We start from the raw sequence: 21,621 nt of genomic DNA on the forward strand, positions 1-21,621 counted from the left end.
GAGTGCCTGCCCCAACTATTAAACACTTTAATGGTTCCCTAATGATACACACATGCCTGGCTGAGGGCGGTGCGTTGAACCACTAGACATCTGGCAAGCTCTGAAGCAGTGGCATTTCCAGCAGCAGCCTGGATTCTTAACCCTTTGGACAACTGAGCATTAGTTGGGGGCCCAGCTATGACTTGTAAGTATTTAAGCTGTTTCCTTATTCCAAATCCATCTAGATCTGGTATGATCTACTCTATAACAGCAGCTCTCCAGTTACAGTACATCTTTCCCATAACTTGCTAACCCCCATCTTTTTAATAGGGGATGACTAGAAGCGATTTCGGTCTACACAGCTGTTCTGTACCATTGAACTTGTTCCCTCCCTCACCCAATTGTTATTGGCCTCTGACTGTGCCTCAAAGCAGAACCCTGTGGACTGAAAGATATTAGGACAGTCAGTGGGAATGGATACATCTTGCAGTTTTTCCGAGTATATTCCTTTAAATGTATTTCCTTCATCATTCTCTTGCTAGCCTTGAATGTCTGTTTTTGCACAGCTCTTTATGGTTAAGAATGAAGCTAGGGAAACACCATCCTGGAGCATGTTAGACTATCTCTCTGAGATGTTCTAGCTTTTCAGTTGTCCTAGAGCGCTCTTATCAGGAAAATTAGGTTGTCTCCTAAGTCCCAATTCTATTTTGCTTCATTGTCAGTTCTTGAAATACAAGCATTCCTCGCTTAATAACCGTTCATTTAGTGATGGTTTGGACTTACAACAGTGCTGAAAAAACAACTTACAACCGGTCCTCACACTTACGACCATTGCAGCATCCCCCATGGCCACATGATCACAATTTGGGTGCTTGGCAATTGGTTTGCATTTATGACCGTCGCAGCATCCCATGGTCACGTGATCGCCATTTTCAACCTTCCTGGCCAGCTTCTGGCAAGCAAAATCAATGGGGAACCACGTGATTCACTTAACGACTACATGGTTCGCTTAGCAACCACAGTGATTCTCTTAATGACTGCCACAAAAAAGGTTGTAAAATCAGGTTGGATTTGCTTAATGACTGCTTTGCTTAGCAACCGAAATTCTGGTCCCGATTGTGGGGGTTAAGTGAGGACTACCTGTACTATCCCTAAAAAGTACGAGAGTTAGAGCATCAAGATTTGTATTCAGCATTCCTTCTACTGTGCAAGCTTTTCACCGACTGAGACATAATAATACTTTGTTTTTTTAGCTTGTATAGCTGAAGTACTGATTGTAAATCACCAGCGCTTTCTAAAAGCTGGCTTCTTTTGTTGCCACTTACAGCCATGATCAAATATGTATTGCTGCTTATGTTACCTTTTGGATTTATTCATTAATAATGGAATCTCTGTAGTAGTAAGCAGTATCGGAAAGCATTAGTACCAGCATCTTTCTAAGAGGTGAGTCTGGGTGCCTTGTTTAATCTTGAAATGTAATCTGCTGGGGTGAGCAGGCTTTTCCAACATCCACTGTTTCACAGCAGGGAAAAGAATCACATGGCAGGCTCACTTAATACAGATTTGTCAAAGGACTTCAGTGTATGATTTTGTTCCTTGAAGCCAGTCACAATAGTGACAATATCCCTTGGCTTTTTTGCCTGCATATACCCGATAGAAAGCTTCCAACCACTTTAGATCTGATTGAGCCAACAAATTGCATTGAATTATACTTTGGCTGATGAATGGTTTATTCATTAGGAAGAGATGGAGTCTAAGCTCTTATTAAGCTTTGGTTACCTGGCTTACTTTCTTGTTAAAATATCTGGTATCTTTGTACAGAAATGTTCTTTCTGTACCGTTGTCTGAAAATAAATTGTTACGCTCCCCCCTTCCCTTGTTACAAACCAGTATTGTTCAAAATATCCATCTGTCCCCAGAACTCTAGAAGAGGAAGTTGTATGGAAATAGACTAAACAGGAAATAGACAATGGAGAGGGTGAGGAGTTTCCTGGGGCCGCATGGTTCAGTAGATGTCCTCAAGGGATGCTATTTCATCTGGGCCACTAATTTCTTATTTTGGGGGGGGGCTCAAAATAACAAAACATCTGTCCTTGTATTTTGTAACCCTCATTGTAATTGAGTCCTACCCTACCTATTGTTGCTTTTCAATTATTGCGGTAGGTTCATCTCCTCAGGTTTCCTGCCAACTTCCTCATCTTGAGAAAATGTTGCAAATTACTATTTTTGTGATAAAATGTAATGGTCTCTCTCTCTCTCTCTCTCTCTCTCTCTCTCTCTCTCTCTCTCTCTTGTCCTTCGCATAGAGAGAGAGAGAGAGTGGGTCTACAAAACCACATATGATGCAGACTTGTTCCTGTCACTCAGTGATTTGAGATTTGCAGTAGTTTCACTGGGCAAGTTCTAGGGTTAAAGAGCTGTTTATGAGAAATGCTTGCCTGTTAACCCTGCTCCCTCACCTCTTTACATCCAAAGCTGCATTTGATGTGGAAGTTCCATGACTGTCTCAGCCAGTCATCTTTCTTTTTTGGTGAAGGCAATTAATTGTACTTCTGAAAGAGTGGTTTGGATCACGGCTCTGGTTCAGGGACTTAATCCGCCTCTTATGCAGTCCCTGCTCAGTGGGTTTTGTCCCTCTGTTTTCTTCTCCGTGGATCATAGTTCGGCGGTAAGATACTCAGCTGCTGCCAGTCTCCTACGTCACCGGTGAGTCTACTGGATCTTGCCACTGTTGTTCTAAGCTGGTCTTGAAACACGGTTTCAGTCTCAGCCAACCCTATTTAAGCAACATTAATTGCTTGCTGTTCTTTGTCCAAAAAATACCTTTCATAGCATTACTTTCCAAACAAATAGTGTGTGACCTGAATCATATTATCTTAATCTGAAGGAAGCAGAGCGGCATCTTCCTTGTTCTCTTTTGCTGTATTTGACATTTGCTGCTGTTCTATATTCTCTGTCACTCAAGTGTATAAATACGTTCATAATTATTTTTGTTGTGCTGAGCCTATTTTTTGTGGCTTGTGCTGTGACAGCGTCATATCTCCTGATGGTTTTTTACTTTTTACATAACATTTTCCAACTGGTATTATTTATTCATTAGATTCCTGCCTTCAGGAATTCATGGTGGCATACTCAGAGCTTCCTTCTCTCCCTTTTTTCCACAACCACAAGCCTGTGAGGTAGGATGGGCTGAGAGTTACCAGAGAGATTCCATGGCTGAGGATGGATTGGAATCTGGATCGCCCTGCACCTAGTCTGACGTCTTAACCGCTAGTCTACATTGGCTCTCATATCGCATGTTGCAAGCGTAACTTATGCCAAACATTATTTAACGGCAGCTCATGCTTTCAGAAACAGAACTCCTGTTTGTCTAATCAGACAAAGGGCTTTTAAGCGAAATCTGGGGCTTTATCATCGTCAGGCAGTAAAATAGACCACCTTCCTTCTTCTTTTTGTAACCATACATTTCTGGCTCTACTAATTCTGATTAATTATTTTCTACAGAAACCAAAGCCTAAGCCTCGACCATCTATCACAAAGACTACATGGGAGAGCAACTATTTTGGGGTGCCTTTGACCACTGTAGTGACCCCAGAGAAGCCCATTCCTATTTTTATTGAGAGATGCATTGAATACATTGAAGCAACAGGTAAGGTGCCTTTGTAGCAAGTGGTAGTCATTGAATGTTTGAGATTTTGGGATAGACTGGCTGGTTAGATATTTCCCCATCTTCTAATCTTTTCTGGAGATGTGACAGATTTATTTCGGTCATTGCGAAAACTGTTGATAAAATAATATCTCAGTTCTGTATTACACTTTGTGTACAATAAGCCCAATGGTACACTGTGACTTTTAAAGAATGAGAAAGGGGGATATGCACACCTTTTTGGAAAACTACAGCCATCTGTGACCTCTGTATTAATTGCCACAACTATATTAGCATGGTTAGTAAAGAGTGACAGTTTGCTGAAGGATCTTGCTGTGCAAGCTTTTAACTATGCCACCTTGATGTCAGCTGTCTGTAGGTGATTTATATATTGTAATGTTTTGAATGTTATTGGACTGAAGATTCAAAAACACTTTTTATATTTAAATCTTCATACTTTTTTACCAACAAGCTATAACTTTTTTTTCCCTCCTGACTAGCTAACTGAAGATGAAATAACTTGATAGTACTTGCAGTGGCATTGGTCAGATGAGGAATATTTCTCCCTCACCCCGTTGCTGGCTTGTCAAAGAAATCCTTCCTAGCCTTCTGATCGCCTGATCCTGGCATTGTTATTCTGTCCTTTTTTAGGGCTTTCCATTTCATTTTGCAGCTCTGAAACTTCTGCGTTGAGAACGTTGGTGGTGTAGTTTTGAGTAGTATCATCCTACTTCCAGAGCTATGATAATCGCTTACGTTCACGCTCAACTCTTGGTTTCTGGCCCCTTATAACAGTTCAGATATTGGCAGCTGGGAGCTAAGCAGGGTCAGGCTTGGTTAATACCTGGATGGGTGACCGCTGGCAAATCCCAGAGCTGTAGAAAGACATCCCAGAATGAGGTGGTGGCAAACCATTCCCACGTTGTTGCCAAGAAAACTACGTGGGTGTATAGTTGCTAGGAGTTGGCCAAGCTTGGCTGAGGGAAAGCTTGCTAATAATTTAGACCATGATTTGTTTCCGATTGAAAAAGTCGTGTTTCTTGAAGCAATGGGGTTTTGGTTTTGAGATGTTGGGATAGCCAAGAAAACAGCGTGTCTGTCTTCTCTGAGGACGCTGGTCTTTTCTGTTTTTACTCTCTCGGCTTCTCTGTGTGCAAATGTTCATGTCAGGAAGAAGCACTTCTTTGGCAAAGCTAAGCTGCAGTTTTCCCATTTAGCGTCCCTCGGGCAGACTGAGTCTCCATTTGCCAACACAGGACAGTGACGTGGAATTCTTTGCCTGAGAGGAACCCTCTCCAGCAAAATCGTTCACGCTTTAAGGTAGCACCGCCGTCAGTTTATCTTCCTGTAAACTCTCTGCTCCAGTAGTTCTAATAGTGGCAACTTCTCAAGAAGAGAGGGTGAACAATTTATAAAAATTGGATCTGTGATAGTTGTCATGCTAAACTAGGTGGTATTATTTCGCATGCTTGGAGTGTCTTCATTTTTCAGCGTGTAAACTCCTCGGTCACCACGGAAGGAGCGTTTGAGCACCTGAGAGAGTTAGCAGGTTTAGGGGGAAGTATTTAGGGGAAGAAACACAGGATGGGGGCAGGATGAGTAGGGAAGGAGGACTCTTCATTAGAACGCTGAGTATTGGAAGGGAAGTCTGGACTCCTGGGAGAGAGGGTCCCACGAGCCCCATGTTCCGTACTGCCTTCCTGCACCGTTTGGAGCAGGAAGGCAGCGTTTTAATGGTTCAGGTTTGCACTTAAGGGGAGTGGCAGCCACAGAGCGGTGGGGCCACGTTGCTTAGGTGAGCAAGGCTGGGTCTGGTGGAGTTTGGGGTTTTCCTTTTTTTTTTCTTTTAAGCGCGATATACCTATTCCAAGGTGTGCACTTCCGTGTTCATCTATTTCCTTCATCTTAATGAAGAGAAACCGCTATTACTTTTCCGTAATTGTGGTCAGAGGGTGCTCTGAGGGCTACGGAGAGGGGGGCCAGGGCCACGTGTGCCTCTGGCGCTGCAGGTCCTGCGCCCCTGTGTAGAGCTACCTGGCGGTCTTCCATTCAGAGGCGGCTGTCCTAAGGTCAGCAGCCCTTGGTAACACAGAGGAGACCTCAGATTTGCACTCTCCTTCAGTTTCTCAAGCTTTCAGAGTCGCTTGGGCAATTTTTTGGTGGCTTGAAATTGTAGACTGTGCTCCCCCCCTGCTTAATTGTGATAATACTCATGCTTGCGCAGCTAAGAACGAAGTCAGGGGCTCCTAATTGGCATGGGGCTTTTCTCTGCTTCTGCCTCACTTCAGGCTCTAACAGCCTTTGGTAATGGAGCAAAATGAAAGGGTTTTATCGTGCTGTATCCTGGATTCGGTGAGCAAATAACACATTATTAAAAAAAGACAACTGGGCCATCCACTGCCTGCCTAAGCAGAGGAAATAAAAAATGAACTCAGGAAGGGAATAAATAAGAAAGAAAGTCCCAGCACACTGGTTCAGAAACAAATGATTTGTCCATGTAACTGTTGAATTAAAATTATTTTTTTTTTACTTCCTCTGCTTAGGCAGGCAGCGGATGGCCCAGTTGTTTCTAAAATTGCTTGGAAGACATTATGTCTTTTGATAGGATTTGAGTTTGGACTTCATAGTGCTCTGTAGCTATTGCTGCCATATGGCCTTCACTTGGTTAATTACGTAGAGATAACCTAAGTGTTGAACTGCCAGAAGAATTTAGGTGTTTCTCTCTTGCAGCACAGCGATGCCTGTTCTTTGCTGACTGTTACTGGTGCCTCATGCAGTTGGAAAGCTTTTTTCATGTTACACCAAAAGCTGCTTTCTTCAGTCCCTTTTAATCTATTTGATGGCAACGTATTCAGAGAATGCTGTATAAATAGCTACAGTATTATCTCTTTAAAAAGATTTCTGTATTTTTAAATCCTAGTCACTGGGATTTCTATAGAATAGAAATACTCTGTAGATATACTACAGATAATCCCTTTTCTGATGCAGAATGTTAAATGCTGTAATATTCTCTTTTCTTTCTTGTTGTGTAACAGTTCACTGTCAGAACCTTAACCAAGAGTAGAAGGTTGTTGAAGTAGAGAAGGGGCTAACAAGACTATTTTAAATTCTTTTCATACTTACAGAAACCATGCTTCAAGTTTATAGGCACAAGCCTTGCACTAGGCACGATGAGTTTGCATTTCTGGATGTCATCGTATTTAGAGAAGCACAGGCCACTGAATGTCTGGGGCCTAATGCCAAATGCAAATCCGGACTCTGTCCGCGGTTTGTTGCACAAGCCATAGTGAGCTGATTTGCAGATAGCAATAACCCACAGAGGCTGGGTTGTTACTAAACCAAAAACCAGCCAACCACATTACTGTTTTTCATTAACTGTGAGCCAGGCCACCTCAGGATGCTGTATAATACAGGTAGTCCTTGGTTGTCAGCCCTTCCCAGTAAACCAGACAGGAAACACAACCAGATGAACTAATCCGACTTTATCGTAAGGCTACGTGAACAGAATCTTGCAAGTCTGACAGTACAAATCTCCTGCCCTCCCTCTTTTTCGCTTGAGTGTTCAGGGTGTCTCAGACTCCCTTCCCTTTTATCTGATTGTTCCCCAGCAGCATCTCTTCCCTCTGTCCCCCAAGGTTGCCCTCACCCTCCATCACATCAGTTAAGATGCAATTGGGACTGGAGTTTCCATCGCTAACCGGTGTGGTCATAAAGCACGTCACGTGACTGCATCACTAGTGATGGCAATTCCGGCACTCCTTGTGGCTGTTAAGTGAGGATCCCATTAAGTGAGGATCATGGGTTGTTAAGCAAGCCCCAGGTGGCTTGCAAGCAGGCAGGTAAGTGGCTGCTTCCAGGCAGGAGAGAGTGTGAGCGACTTACCAGAGCGACTTGCGACCTTCCCTGCTGGCTTCCCCATTGACTTTGCTTGTGGGAAGCCAGCAAGGAAGGTCACAGATGGCAATCAAATGTCATGTGAGTCGGTTGCCAAGTGCCTGGATCGCAATCATGTGACTGCGGGGACACTGCAATGGCTTGAACTTCGAAAACTCTCGCTCAGCACTGTCATAAGTTCGAATGGTTTCTGAATGAGTGATTGTTAAATGAGGACTACCTGTATAAGACTCCCTTTACCCAGCCTCCAACTCTTAATTAGACCGCATCACAGAGTTGCTATATGTGGTATCCTAACCAGGGTTTTTCAAATTCTTTTCCATAGAAGGGTCATTCAATATCGATATACTACTAAAACTCTCATTGTGTTTCTCTGTTCCTCTGTTTGTACTCTCAAGTTAGCCAAAATGGTGCATTATACCGGAACAATTTTTGAATCGAAATCCACTAACTTAAAGAATGCGTAAAAAAATCCGAGACCCTTACTCCTGTGGAACTGAAATTTCCACAATGCTCAGACCAGGTTTATTTGCAAAGTTGTGGCCGTCGCAGCATCCCTGTGGTCACGCGATCGTGATTTCCGATGCTCCCTGCCAGCTTCCCACGAGCAAAGTCAACGGGGAAGCCGGTAGGAAGTCGCTCCCACCCCCACTGCTTCTTCACCTGCCCGTGGTCGTTCTGTGTATCTGTTTAGGTTAGTAAATATTAACTTACAATTGAAGTTTGTTTGCCACTGCAATTATTTTTCTATTTATGGTATATACTCTTCTTAGTTGATCACGGGACCATCCAGCATTGGGGTAAAAAAAATATGGTCAGCCTAAAATGTAACGTTAATTCTGGTGACATCGGACTGAGCTACCTTTCTCTCGAAGGAAGACCCAATGGGTCACAGGGTTGTCTAGTATTATATCTAAATCTTTTACACTTGGCTCTTGAATCCCATGAATAAAAATGGAATTGCAGCTTCTCTGTGAAGGCTTAGACCCAATTCTTTGGTTTAAAAGCCTCTCCCATCTAAGTGATAATCGCCCAAACTTCATTCCTTATCAGCTCTCCTGTTCGCTGCATCAATAATTGACATAGTGCCTAACGGTGGAAGTTCAAACAGAATATGAATCTTTTTATCCCTTGCAGCCACAGTAGGAGACAGTGGATAACATCTGTGGGCTGCTTAATTATTTAACTACTAGCCAGGTCGATCCTGAAGCCTTAAAAGAAATCCTCGCATGTGTGTGTCCCCTTGGGGTAAAGGCTCAGCAAACCATGGGGTAAAATCGCAAAGTTGACTTTGGCTGTGGAATATAAAATAAGAATTTCAGGTTGGTTATTTGGATTAAAACATTTGTTTTGCCTTTGAGCCTGGTCCCCACTTCCCCCTTGTAAGGGTAGATCTTGGCTGTCATTTCATCTTGTGGCATGAGTGGTATTTGCTTGTGGCTTTGAGGGGCTGTTTGTTGAAATAGCTCATTCCATGCTGGATGAAGTTCTGCTCTGCTAATCCACCAGCTTAAAAGCAAGGCTGCAGATATTCTTGGTTGCTGCTAATAACTCAGAAGCTCTTGGGGAACAAAAGCACAGGCATTCTGGTTATGTAGCTGTTGAGGGCACACGAGTATTTAATGCACAACTTTCAGTGTTCAGCTGCCACCAGCAGGAAATAAAGATGAACTGGGAGCGAGGTGTTTCACAAGCAGTATTAAAGCCCAAAACAGTAGGTCGCTTTACCCAACTGAGTGCGCCCCAGAGGTATCAGAAGTCTAAAACACCTGGAAGGTATTGGGTTAACGAAGGCTGTTCTAGGCAGAGGGATACATTAGATCAAACTGTGTGCATTATTCATCGTTCTTACTTAGGCCCCAACTCTTTTTGTGAAGTCTGAAAAATTAACTTCCTAAACTTCATACACTGGCAATACTGAGTTTTTAACTTTGCTACGTTGGCTGAGGAAGTGAGCTGAATGCTTTGCTTGAATGTTCAGTTTTTAAAATTTTGCCTTTGCTTGTGGACCTCTCTTCTGAAAACTATTTGCACCAAGATACCAAGAAACCTTTAGAAAAGAGATTGATACTGAAGTCTCTAAACCTGATTAATTATTTTGGTTGTTCGTGCTACTAAGTTCTAAAAGTAGAAGAATACTCCTTTGAACAGCCACTCGATTTTTCGTGTTAAATTATTGCTGGCTATACGTTCTGTGGACTTGAGGAAGCCCGAGTTTTGAAATATTACTATTTAATTTTCTTCCTTTTTCGCTAATCATTATTTTCTAATATATAATTGGCCAGCTAGTTATAAATTAGCCAAGGTAACTACAGTGTTTTGGTCATGTTGCTTCATTTCCACCTATGTTGTCTGGAGGCCCAGGTACACATACTGGGAAAGTAAACGTAGCTTCATAAATCCGGCTTGTGATACGTTTCAAGATGCTTCTGTGAGGTCCACCATTGGCTCAGCTGCAAAGCGCTCACTTCAGAGGTCAGCGCATTCCTGCGCAGCTTCTGTTTGGAAGCATTCTCCCCTCCCGGTCTTCCCAGTCTCTCCAAGACAGAATCCCAGCTCAGCTTGGAGCAGGTACTTCTCCGTCAATTAATTGCTCAGAGCCAGAGGAGAAATTTCTACTTTGCTTCCCTTAAGACCGTTTCCTCTACAAGGGAAGGGAATACAGTATGGGAATCCGTTAATAGGTGCTCCCACCTCATCTGAAATGGGGACTTGTATAGGAGCTCTTATTTCTGTTCATGCTGATTTTGCTTTTTGCTTGTTTTGTCTTTATTATACAGACCAGATCAACCCTTTTTCTGAAACCATGTACAGAAAGCTTCTAAACCATGACTGGTGAATGGTTAGAGTTTCAATTAAAAGCATAACTCATTTAATAATTGCCCTGGGTTTGGTTGGACGCTTCTTCAGAGCTATTTTCAGACAGAATATCCCGCACAGTATAACCTAGTCTATGTAACTGATCTTCTAGTTTACAGGATTCCTGTCAGATTTATTATCCACATTCACCATTAATCTTCTGCTTCTATACCTGCTTCGTTACCTGAGTTGCACGAGAATTGCCCTGTCATAAAGGCATCTGTTTCTCCTGTGCTTGAAAGCATGTCATAGCAATAAGCCTCTTAGTGGATATAATTGAAAAAGCAGAAAATAATTCAATAACTTGGCTTGTATCGAATGCTGCATCGAGATATATGGACTGAATTAGTGTAGACTTTGCTCAGGACTTTGGGCGTGTTAGCAGCCCCAAATGCAAAGGATGCTGTGGAATAATTGATTGCACCCCGATGAATGATTGCACCCCAGCCCCATCCCATAGGCTGGGATTCAAACAACAGTGCGCCCAGCTCCGTGTGCCCAGTGGACTTTGGTCTTCGATACCGTCTTCTGTGCCGTTTGGCAGAGCCCTTTCTTCAGCGTCAAACAATATTCGAAAGCCAGTTGATAGGGCTTTGAGGGGGGGGGAAAGATGCCTACTTCTCAAATGGAAAAAATATCAGAAATCTCACTAGGTGTATGCTCTTGAGCCATCCTAAAGGAGCTGTTTGGGCTCCAGCCATCCCTTGCTGCATTTCATTAGCTTGCATCAGGTGGATTCAGGCGAATAGGAAGTTGGTTTGGGCGTAAGCTGCTAAAAGCTTGGGTTGTGTTCTTGTATTCGGTACGCCGTGGAAGGGCGTAGCGTAAGGAGCTACCGCCACAGAACAACGACGGTACCTTGCCAAAACCACAGCTGCTGTGCACTTCCCTGGGCTGGCTCACAGCTGCCTTGCGGGACTGGGGTACCTTTTTGCTGTGGGGAAAAATGCCGAGTCCGGCGGAAGGGACTGGAACCTCTACTTCTCATTCGTGCGCAGTAGCTCACGTTGCTCGGTCTCGGGTTCTCAAGCTGTTTTGAAGAGATAACTGGAACCTCGGCTTCATTCTTAACCCCCCCCCCTTCCTTGTTTTGAGATGGATAGTTAATATGCATACCGGTTTGTGTCTTTGCATGACTGGTAGACTTCCGTTGTCATTTGTTGATGAAACCGACATGACTGGTTTGTTCAGAGTTTCCGTGAGGTACGTTGATTTGGGCAGGGATCGCTTTATATGTTTAGGTACCACCGAACGTGTGTATAATCCGTGGGCCCCTCTCCCGCCCTCCCCACTGAAGCATTTGAGGTCTTTCTGAGTGTTGTTCTGAGGAGCAAAATGGTTATGAGCCCAGACTTGTTTTCAGTCAGGGAACATTGTGCTAAACCTGACCATTAACACTTCTCTACTGGAATTAGAAATAACATTTGCACCCCATCTCTTGAAAAATGTCTTAAATCTGGAAATTGAAATGAAAAGATGAGTTTATTACAGAAGTATTATCCTACATGATATGACTAAACATTACGTCCTAACAGCCAGGAACCACGCCGTGACGAGGAGTAGGTCTCTAGTGTTTTATTACTGCTACATCAGACAGAAAATCCTGACAAACTGAAGAAGCGTGGGAAAAACCCAGACAGATACACCCCAAAAGTCAAGGCGGGTCTGATCTGGGTCTCTTTGAATGGCTGCTCAACTCCTCAGTGCTACGCATGCGTTTCCCCCCCTGGATAGGGGCCCCCTCCTGCTCACCATCAGCACTCAGGACGCATTACGTTTATTTTTAGTTTATGTTAAAAAAAAAAAGCTCAGGCTAATGTTGAACAGTAGCATGCAGTGAAACAGTAATAAGGAAGACACAGGAAACAACTATTTAAAAAGGGGTAAGGTGGGGCAGAGTCACAACTTCTGGATTTTTCATAACATTTGCCACCTTTTTTTTTTTGGCCATAGAATGGCTATAGTAATTAAAGACCACTATTAAGATCAGGATTTCTTTAAAAAAAATTCAGAGAATAGTGTGTGGTGGTCAGTAAAAACGTAGCTGTCAGCTATCAGCATCCTTCAGCAGGTTATTCTCCAGATGCACTGAACTTTGATTCCCATCATTACCTGTCCTGGCTGGGAATTCTTGGAAGTTAATCAAATACATCTGGAGGGCATCATCTTGGAAAAGGTTGCCTGTCTGTGTCCCTACGTAGCCCTTCAGTATCTGGTGGGAAGACAGAATAACCATCCCTAAAGTCTGGGAAGCAAGAGGATTTTCAGCGATGGATTGCCATTTAGGAACCTTTGGCTCTTTCTCTGACCACCATCTCTGTAAATCTCCCTGCTGAAGTGAATGGGGAACGGGTCTCCCAGGGCAGTCGTAGCTCTGGAAGCAGCAGATGGAGAGCTGAAGGTCAAGAAGGAGGTCCAGCAGAGGCCGGGCCTGGGCTCCCCTCTCCTTCATCCACAGCAGTCTTCCCAGATGCAGCCTTGCAAAGCAGACCCTGTGCAGATCAGTGGGGACATCTGCCTTTTTAAGGGCTGAGTAAACTAGTTGCAAATTTGGGGGGAAATACTTTGGCTCTGGGGACGCGGTGGCGCTGCAGGTTAAACCGCTGAGTTGCCGATCGGAAGGTCGGCGGTTCGAAACCGCGCGGCGGGGTGAGCTCCCGTTGCTCGTCCCAGCTCCTGCTCACCTAGCAGTTCGAAAACATGCAAATGTGAGTAGATCAATAGGTACCGCTTCGGCGGGAAGTAATGGCGTTCCGTGTCGTCATGCCGGCCACATGACCTGGAAAATGTCTATGGACAACGCCGGCTCCAAGGCTTAGAAACGGAGATGAGCACCGCCCCCTAGAGTCGCACACGACTGGACTTTACGTCGAGGGAAACCTTTACCTTTACTTTACTTTGGCTCAGTGTTGATGCAGTCTTGCATATTTGTGCTGACCAGGTGTAAAGAAACACCCACCTTCCATAACGAAGTTTATCTAAATCCTGCGGCAAAATTTAGGCAACAGGTTGCCTGAGTCATATATCCCTAAAATCAGCCTTTGGGGAGCCGCACAGTGATGATCTTCTTTCACTGTGCCGAACTGATGATTGCTTACTCATAGTGGATTGCAAAGAAGAGAGAATGAATCTGTCACGGTAGGCAGGGCTGTTCAGTTACCCACTGGTGTCACGGTCAACGTTTATTTCTGGGGATTGTGCCACAAAGAGAGCGCTCAGGGTTGCTGGCAGTAGAAGCAAATAAAGGGCCCAGGTAAGTTTTTAAAGGTATAATGGACTTGTGTGTGTGCGAGAGAGAGAGATTACAACAGTAGCTGCCACGTACGTATCTTTTTTAAATGAAAGATGGATGTCCTTGATCTGTGTTTGCATGATTTCTTGGACAGGCCATACTGGGCTGAATCACATCTCATCCTCAGCCATAGCTACGGTTTACAAAACGTAGCATTTGATGTTGAATTTTTCATTTAGTCATTGGCTTTGTATCTGTCATTATCCACAGACTCTCAGAAATAGCCACGTGGCCCCTAACAGTGACCAATAAAATTACAGGAAAAATACAATAACACATCCACAATACAAAATTAAAAATTGTAAAATAAAATAAAATCAAGCGACTGTAAAAATAATTATAATTACTATAAACTAATTATAAAATAATACCACCATTTCATCCCTGATGGACCCTCCAAAATAATGCATCTCTGAAAGTTTATGGGACATTAATGATGTACTGGCCAATCTGGTTTCCAGTTTCCACCTTACACTAAACAACCGCATTATGGTCATCACAGTGTTTGAAGGCAACCACTCTGGCAACAGCTCATATTCCCTTTTGTGAAAGTAATCCTACGTGATTTAAATATTAAATTCATGTGGAGTGGATTATAAACTAATAAAATAATGATCCATGATGCTTCCTTGATGCTAATAAACCCCAAGATTACAGCAGAGTATAATTTAACACAGAGAATGCACCTGGAACGAATGAAAGAAATTCTGCTATATATATAAGCCAAAGATTACGTGATTGCATATCTAATATGTTTCATTTTACTGACTGAAAATAGCAAGAATGTTGAAATATTTATATCCCCTTTTTAAAAAAAAAAGATTCTCTGGCTATTAGAAGAGATTTAATGGAATTATCTCGCTTTGCACATCTAGTTTTACAGTTCCATTATTTATATGGAAGGTATCAGTTGAACTGATGCCGGATTATGAGATTTTGAAAAATTATTTTTAAAGTTAGACAGAACATATGAACTAGAAATGAAAAAGTAAGAATGTAGCTTTCATGGAATCAGCCTAATGGGTTTCTTCCCTGAAATAAAAGAAGGAATTTTACTAGAGCGTTGGCTCCATCAAGCATTGCTTAGTATGGTGACCATGACCCAACATGGTCCGTTTGAGCCGAATAAACAAAGGAAACATTGAGGTATTTTTCAAAGCAACCTTCCTAGAGTTCACATGGTTACCATCTGCAAATGTCTTGGAGAACTTGGCAGAGCAACGGGAGTTCAGTCTCACGCAGTGCCATAGACAACTTGGGCTTCAGTAAAGAAAGGCGTGGAGAAAATTTAGTGGGCGACCCTCAAACCCTGGTTTATGAACATACGAGTGCTCACATCTCTTTTCGCTGTCTCCCTAAACCTGCCTGTAGTTTGCTTTATCCTTGGCTTGGTATTTCACGAAGTTTGGCACAACTATCACTGGATGAAAAGAGCCTTTCTGGATCAGAGCAGAAGCCTACCTGGTCTAGCCTCTGGCTCCCACCACAGTCTTCAACCGGGTACCTGCAAGAAGGCATGAGTAGGGCATCAGCTCCCCAGTCAGCTAGGATTGCCCTCAAAACCAAGGAGCCTTGTGTGGCCCACCGGCATTTTTTAAAAATTCAGTTCATTGCTGCCGACTGCCCACTGCCATGTGCCAGCACCTCCAGGCCTCACTGACTCCACCAGCCCCATCGCTGCTGCCGCCGGCTAGTCACCAAACAGCTGATCGGCGCACCAGCTGTTCCTTTGCGGCCCAGGAGTATTATTAATTTATCACTGTGGCCCTTTTCTCTCTACAAGTTGTGCAGCCTGCTCAAAACGGTGGTTTGGATTTTTAAGGTATGGTTATGAAAGTGTTCTTGTCCCACCTGTTATACTAAGCCATTATGGGTGTTTCGTTTTTGGCTTAGTATGATGCATCACCCCATGTATTTAGCAAACTATGGTTTTAATATGCATGAGCCCAGTTTTCAATCGCTGTTAAGGCTGTGCAGCCCTACGATCAAGTGTATCTTTTCCTGGGACTGCACAACAGCAGTAGTGGGCAGCTGTGCAATCCCAGGAGAAAGTGAGTCTTGTTCACTTGCAGGCAGGTGTGCTCCAGAGCAGCTTTTGGTCTTTGAATCCAAAGCGTTATACATCCCGTCAGCTATAGCATCTGGTTTAACGCTGAATTACGGTTTTAAAAAAACACTGGAGAGAGAGAGACATTCCTGGAAACTGTTTTGCTGATTTGCCTGTTTTTGTCTGCACAGAATTTTGTTTATCCAAAATAACTATGTTTGCAAATACTTTGATTGCCAAAATCCTTCTTGGATTCTGCTTCCATATGGAAGATGTCCTGTAACATAAAGAAATGGAAATATTTGTTTTTTCTCATACTGAAGCTAACTGGGACAGTACAGACAACTGTGTTCACGGGAGGAGGGCTGTTTCTGTCAATTAAATGTTTGGTTGGCCTGTGCAGAAAACAAAATACCGAGTCTTGATGGATCACGCCTTGGGTGTGATCCTTCGAGGGCTTTTCTAAGATTGCTGACATTGTCTGATGAAACATTTACTTAAATAATAGTTTATGTAGCATAAAGTAGTTGGATAACAACAGGCCAGACTTTGTCCCTTGAAAACTATACAGGATCAATAGCTGTTCAATCAAAACTCTTGATTCTGGCCATGATGTTAGGTAATCACCGTTCGGGAAAGGAAGTGGAAATTAAGTAGACCACATAACCAGGTTTAAGAAGAGATTGGCGTATTGAGGGTAGTGACTTGAAATGGATTTCCTCCATGGTTGAAATGGCCTTAATTCATTGTGACGGTTTAATTAGAACAGTCTTGAAATTGGAAGATGTCGGATTATATGTAGCGTATCTACATCTAAGCAAGGATGAATAGCTGGTATGTCTAGAAGTTGCTGTAACGTCCATTCAGCTAGTCGCATGCAAGCATAGGCATCTGTTCTTAATCATGATACCCGAATAATGAAACCTATATCATGACATCACGACTGAAGCTCCACCCTTTCGTCCTTGCCTCACAACTTGGCATGCAAGTGTGTAAAGGACAGTTTGTTTTGTGATACATGTTTTGTCACTTCTGCCCCCCCATACACCTAGACCACTGTTTCTCAACCATGGCCACTTTCAGGTGTGTGGACTTCAACTCCCAGAATTCCCCAGCCAGCTTTGCTGGCTGGGGAATTCTGGGAGTTGAAGTCCACACACCTGAAAGTGGCCAAGGTTGAGAAGCACTGGGATAAGCTGTCATATACTGTATCTGACGGCTGCTCTGTCCTGTGATGCTACATATGGCAGGTGTGTGTGTTGCAGTAGGTGACTGTTCTCAGAATGTAAACTTAAAAACCTTGAGGAGTCTTTGTTACTTGATAGCTGAACATAGAGACTAATTAAACTGACAGGCTCGCAGAGATCTTTACAAGTTTGTTTTTCCCAGTCACTGATAATCTTGACGTTTTGCGTGGCTTCTTTGGTATGTGAAGATGAAAAAAGAACAGTAGTTCTAACGGTGGAACTCTTATACCACATCTGCAGAAGTGTCGGGAGGAGCCGTTGACATCAGAGAATGGAAACGGAGCTGGCAGTTTTATAAAGCCCCCATCAGAATTTCAACCCGCTGATGTAATTTACTTGGAATGTAGTATGCAATAATGGATTCCATGGCACAGATTTAAAAAAAAAAAAATCAGGAGATTTGCACAGTTTTAAGAATTACATATTGCAAAGCCAGAATCCTGGATTTCCGAACCAAGAAGATCACAGATGCTGGAAATCCCTGCTATTTATTAAATAAACTATATGAATAACCCCACTTTGCCCAAGATCATTGTTTGGATTTGCATTATTTTGGATGCAGAATTAATATAAATATGAAAGATTGGAATTCGGGATAAAAAGCATGTTGTATTTCAAGTGGTTCGTCAGAAAAGGAAGATTGAGCAGGGACTTTGAAGAGCTCTTGAGAGGAATCCAAAGAGCAAGCATCTCGTCCCAACTCAGGAACCACACCAGGTGACACACAGCTTTTCTCACCTGGCATTTAGGAAAAAATGGGAAGAGGGAGTATGCCAGCTTCAACTCCTGCAGGAAAGGCAAGATATAAAACTAACAAAATAATAAACCGTATTAACTTCATATAAAAACCCAGCCAGGTTGTGAAGCTTGTATCTTATTTTCCTCCTAAACTTAGAATTAGATAACCCAGCTAGCTGCATAAGAATAACTCCATAGGTTAAGACATGTGGTGTCTAATTTAGTTCTATCAAGACTCCCAGCAGATAATGCATTTGGAGTCATGGAGAAATGCAGTGACTTTCTGACAGCAAGATCAATTTCCTTGATAAAATTCCTTGCAGAAGATGCACGGTGTACAGCAATGGTCTCGGATCTTTCCTCATGGCCAAATTACTTAGAAATTCAGCTGGAAAACTGAGCATTTAGGAAGCCTGAGCCATCTGTAACACTCCAGCTGAATCTAAAGGGTTGAGGGGAGGAAAGAGATGAACGGCTTGGTGCTTTTCCCGGAGTTGAATAAATTAGCAGACCAGGTCACTTAGAAGCGTTGATGTCTCTTTATTGTCTGTGAAGGTTTTAAGAATGTTTAATTATTTAGTGGAATAAAATAGTTGAATTATATTCAGTCTAGTATATTCTTCGTTAGATTTTGTGGTGGTGGTGCTTTCAGTTAAGAAATTGCCTACTGAAATGAAGATGAACCCCCCACCCCACCCCCACTGGTTGGTTCTGTGGAAGGATTGTTTTAGCATTTTTATTTTATTTATTTATTTATACATCAAATTTATTCCCCACCCATCTCACTCGGGAGAGCGATTCTGGGCGGGTTACATAAAACAGAAGTAAAATATTAATTGAAATACAATAAAACAGTAAGAACAGCACAGTAAAAACAGTCTTAATAAATAATGAATTCCGAAAAGATGGCTAGTAAAAAGTTCTTGGTTTAAATTCTGGGGAGCGACTTAAGGTGCCGCCCCCCCCAGGGGTGGCCGCCCCTCTTCACCCCCATGCTAGATGGCAAAGCCAGGTCTTTACCCCTTCCTTGAAGGCCGGGAGAATGGGGGTAAATTTGGTAATTTTTTGCTTGGGAACGGTATCCACTACCAAGTGCGACAGAGGCTACGTGGAGTCTCTGATGACCAGTCAGGTTCTGCCGTCTCGGACGACTGTGCAGGCCAAGGGCTTTTAACCAGGGTTAGATTTCAGGAGGTCTGTGAACTTCAGTGGGGAAAAAAAATGACAACTTTATTTTCACTGGTCTCTAATGAAATTTAGCTTGGGTTAAGGAAGAAGCACATATATTGCTACATTACATATTAGTTGTTTTTTTAATATTTTGATCACTGTATTTGATCAAATACAGTGTTTGTTTCCTTTATAATACAATCTATGACGTATTTTATTTTACGCATCTAAATCATTTTTTTTCTGAGGAGAGGTCTGTTGGTTTCACCAGACTCTCAAAGGGTCCCCAAAAGTTTAAGAACCCCTTGGTGTAGGCTAAGTGCATTTCTGCTAGTTTTTCTTAAATTCAAGCTCCGTAATTTCATATTAATCATATTTTTCCGACATATTTGAGCGAAAGCAAGGCTAATTCTGTTTGTGCTAACAGGTCTTTGATAGCAAATGGCACCTTAAAATGTTTCTAATTTATTTATAGGCTTGGCTCAATTAGGCATTTTAATTTTTTTTGCAGGAATATTTTTTATATTTTCTAACACTGCAGAAAGAGCGCTAAATATAGGATGAACATGAAACAGAGTGTTGAAAGGCTGATTATCTGTTTTCAAAAATGAAATGTTTACATAAAAACACAGATTTGGGGTGCACTTTATTGGCATATTTAGGCTAAATGATGTATCTTTTTAATTGATATTTAATTTCTACTGTTTTAATTTGTTTGTGAACCACCCAGAGTCGTTTTCGAGATGGGTGGTGGAAAAATACGATTGATCGATCGATCAATAAATAAAGTCCCTTGAAAGAGGTGCTGTGGGAAAGAGCAGGCTATACATTGAGAATAAGAAAGCTTGTATCCTTGAGTTGCTGTTGGCTGGGAATTTTGTTTGTTGAAATACAGTCCATCTGGTTGGGAAAAGCTGTTTTTTACACTCTGAACTGGTATTATTCCCATTTTATGAAGTGGTAAGTGGAGAACTGAGCAACATAGGAACTCAAAACGGATATAAGATTTTAACGGAAACATTCAGAGTTATTAGATCTTTTTTTTTCAATTTATGATTGCCACATGTTTGCTTCCGAATGCTTTCTGCTGTTCGCATATGTTGAAAACTTCCTGTTCCTACCTCTGTCCCCCAATTTAAGCTTATTTCTCGCTGTTGATCATTAAATAACGCAAGCAACCCTTAGCATTAATGTGTATATACAGTAAAACGGTTGTCCTTCGATAATCAAGCAGCTGTATTTGGAGGCTGTTTGCTCCCTTCCCTTCAGGAAGAATCGGGGAGGCGTTCTTACATAATATTCAAGTCCTCACAATTGTCCCATTCTAGAGCCAGCTGAGTTTGCTGGAGTAACTTGATTGGACACTGTGGGTTTCTCTGTTGAATAAAGGGCAGTGGGAGAAAGGAAGGCGGTTAGTTCCAAGATGCATCATGTTTGCCCCTTCCGCAACGGAAGCCTGCTGGCTGTCCTGTCTAGCTTTGCTCTGGGCACGCCTGGTGAATGGGGCACACGGGCTTCAGAGGGAGCCCCTGGGGATCTGCGCGTCTGTAAGAGGGCCTGTATTTTGCCAAGATTCCCTTCAGTCCTCCTGCTTCATAGAATCCCAGTTCTATTTGCCTTACTGAAACTAGCGTGCACAAATATTACCTAAACAAAGTGTGCAGTTCAAAGGACGTTGCCCTAGAAAGTGATGTGTGACAGTGAAGCAGCTCTAAAGTGGATGGGTACAACGCTGCTAGGGAAGGAATGGGATTAATCCTCCTCCCCTGCCCCAGTGCTGCTTTGTCCCTGCAGTGGAAAGGGAAAATTTACAGGGGGCAATTTTAAGTGAAAATTAAAGGCTAGGAAGTTACACTCCAGATTTTCTGTATACTAAGTATTTTGGATCTCTAGTGAACAAGCTGCAGTTAACTGTATTTGTCTGCTTCTGAATTAGATCTGTGTGTATCTATCAGTAAAGAGGCTTGTTCTTGGCACAAAAACTAGTCTATTATAATAGCTCACCTACTGTTCTCAGTACATGGCGCCTGCCTGGTTTTGTGTGTGACAGGGATTGGGTGTAAAACAGGATTTTATAACATAAACATGGAAGTGGATTGCAGGAAATATTACTAAACATTGCTTTTTTGCTGCAGTGAAGTTGAGTGGCTTTTGCAATGGACTGTATGATTGGGAAGCTGCTGCTGGCTTGGACCTTGATGAGCATTCTTGTTTCTCCTTGGTGTCTGTAACACCCCTGGGGGCTCCACAAATTAATTGACAACTGACAAGTAGTGCTGTTCCAAGGTGTGCTTTATTTGCTGCGTGCAGGTAGTCCTCACTTAATGACCACAATTGGGACTGGAATTTCGGTTGCTAAGCAAAGTAGTCATTAAGCGAATCTGACCCAATTTTACGACTTTTTTTTTTTGCGGCGGTTGTTAAGCAAATTGCAATGGTGCTAAGCAAACCATGTTGTCATTAAGCAAATCACGTGGTTCCCCATTGATTTTGCTTGCCAGAAGCTGGCTGGGAAGTTCGAAAATAGCAATCACATGACCACGGGATGCTGCAACGGTCATAAATGTGAACTGGTTGCCAAGCACCCAAATCACAATCACGTGACTGCAGGGACGCTGCAATGGTCATAAGTGTGAGAAACGGTCGTAAGTAGTTTTTTCAACACCGTTGTAAGTCTGAACCATCACTAAATGAATGGTTGTTAAGTGAGGACTACTTGTATAGCTTTGAATAACTTGGTTTTTAACAA

General features: G+C 42.7%; 1 protein-coding gene across 1 annotated transcript in view; it reads left to right on the forward strand.

The window, feature by feature from the left end:
* The window catches only part of ARHGAP35 (Rho GTPase activating protein 35), a 68,327-nt gene that overhangs the window by 29,639 nt on the left and 17,067 nt on the right, over positions 1-21,621 (forward strand). The window contains exon 3 of the mRNA XM_063312430.1: positions 3,484-3,628. Coding sequence (XP_063168500.1) covers positions 3,484-3,628 — 145 coding nt within the window. The remainder of the gene's footprint in view (positions 1-3,483; positions 3,629-21,621) is intronic.

This window comes from Candoia aspera, chromosome 10, assembly GCF_035149785.1.
Source record: "Candoia aspera isolate rCanAsp1 chromosome 10, rCanAsp1.hap2, whole genome shotgun sequence".
Lineage (NCBI taxonomy): Eukaryota > Metazoa > Chordata > Lepidosauria > Squamata > Boidae > Candoia > Candoia aspera.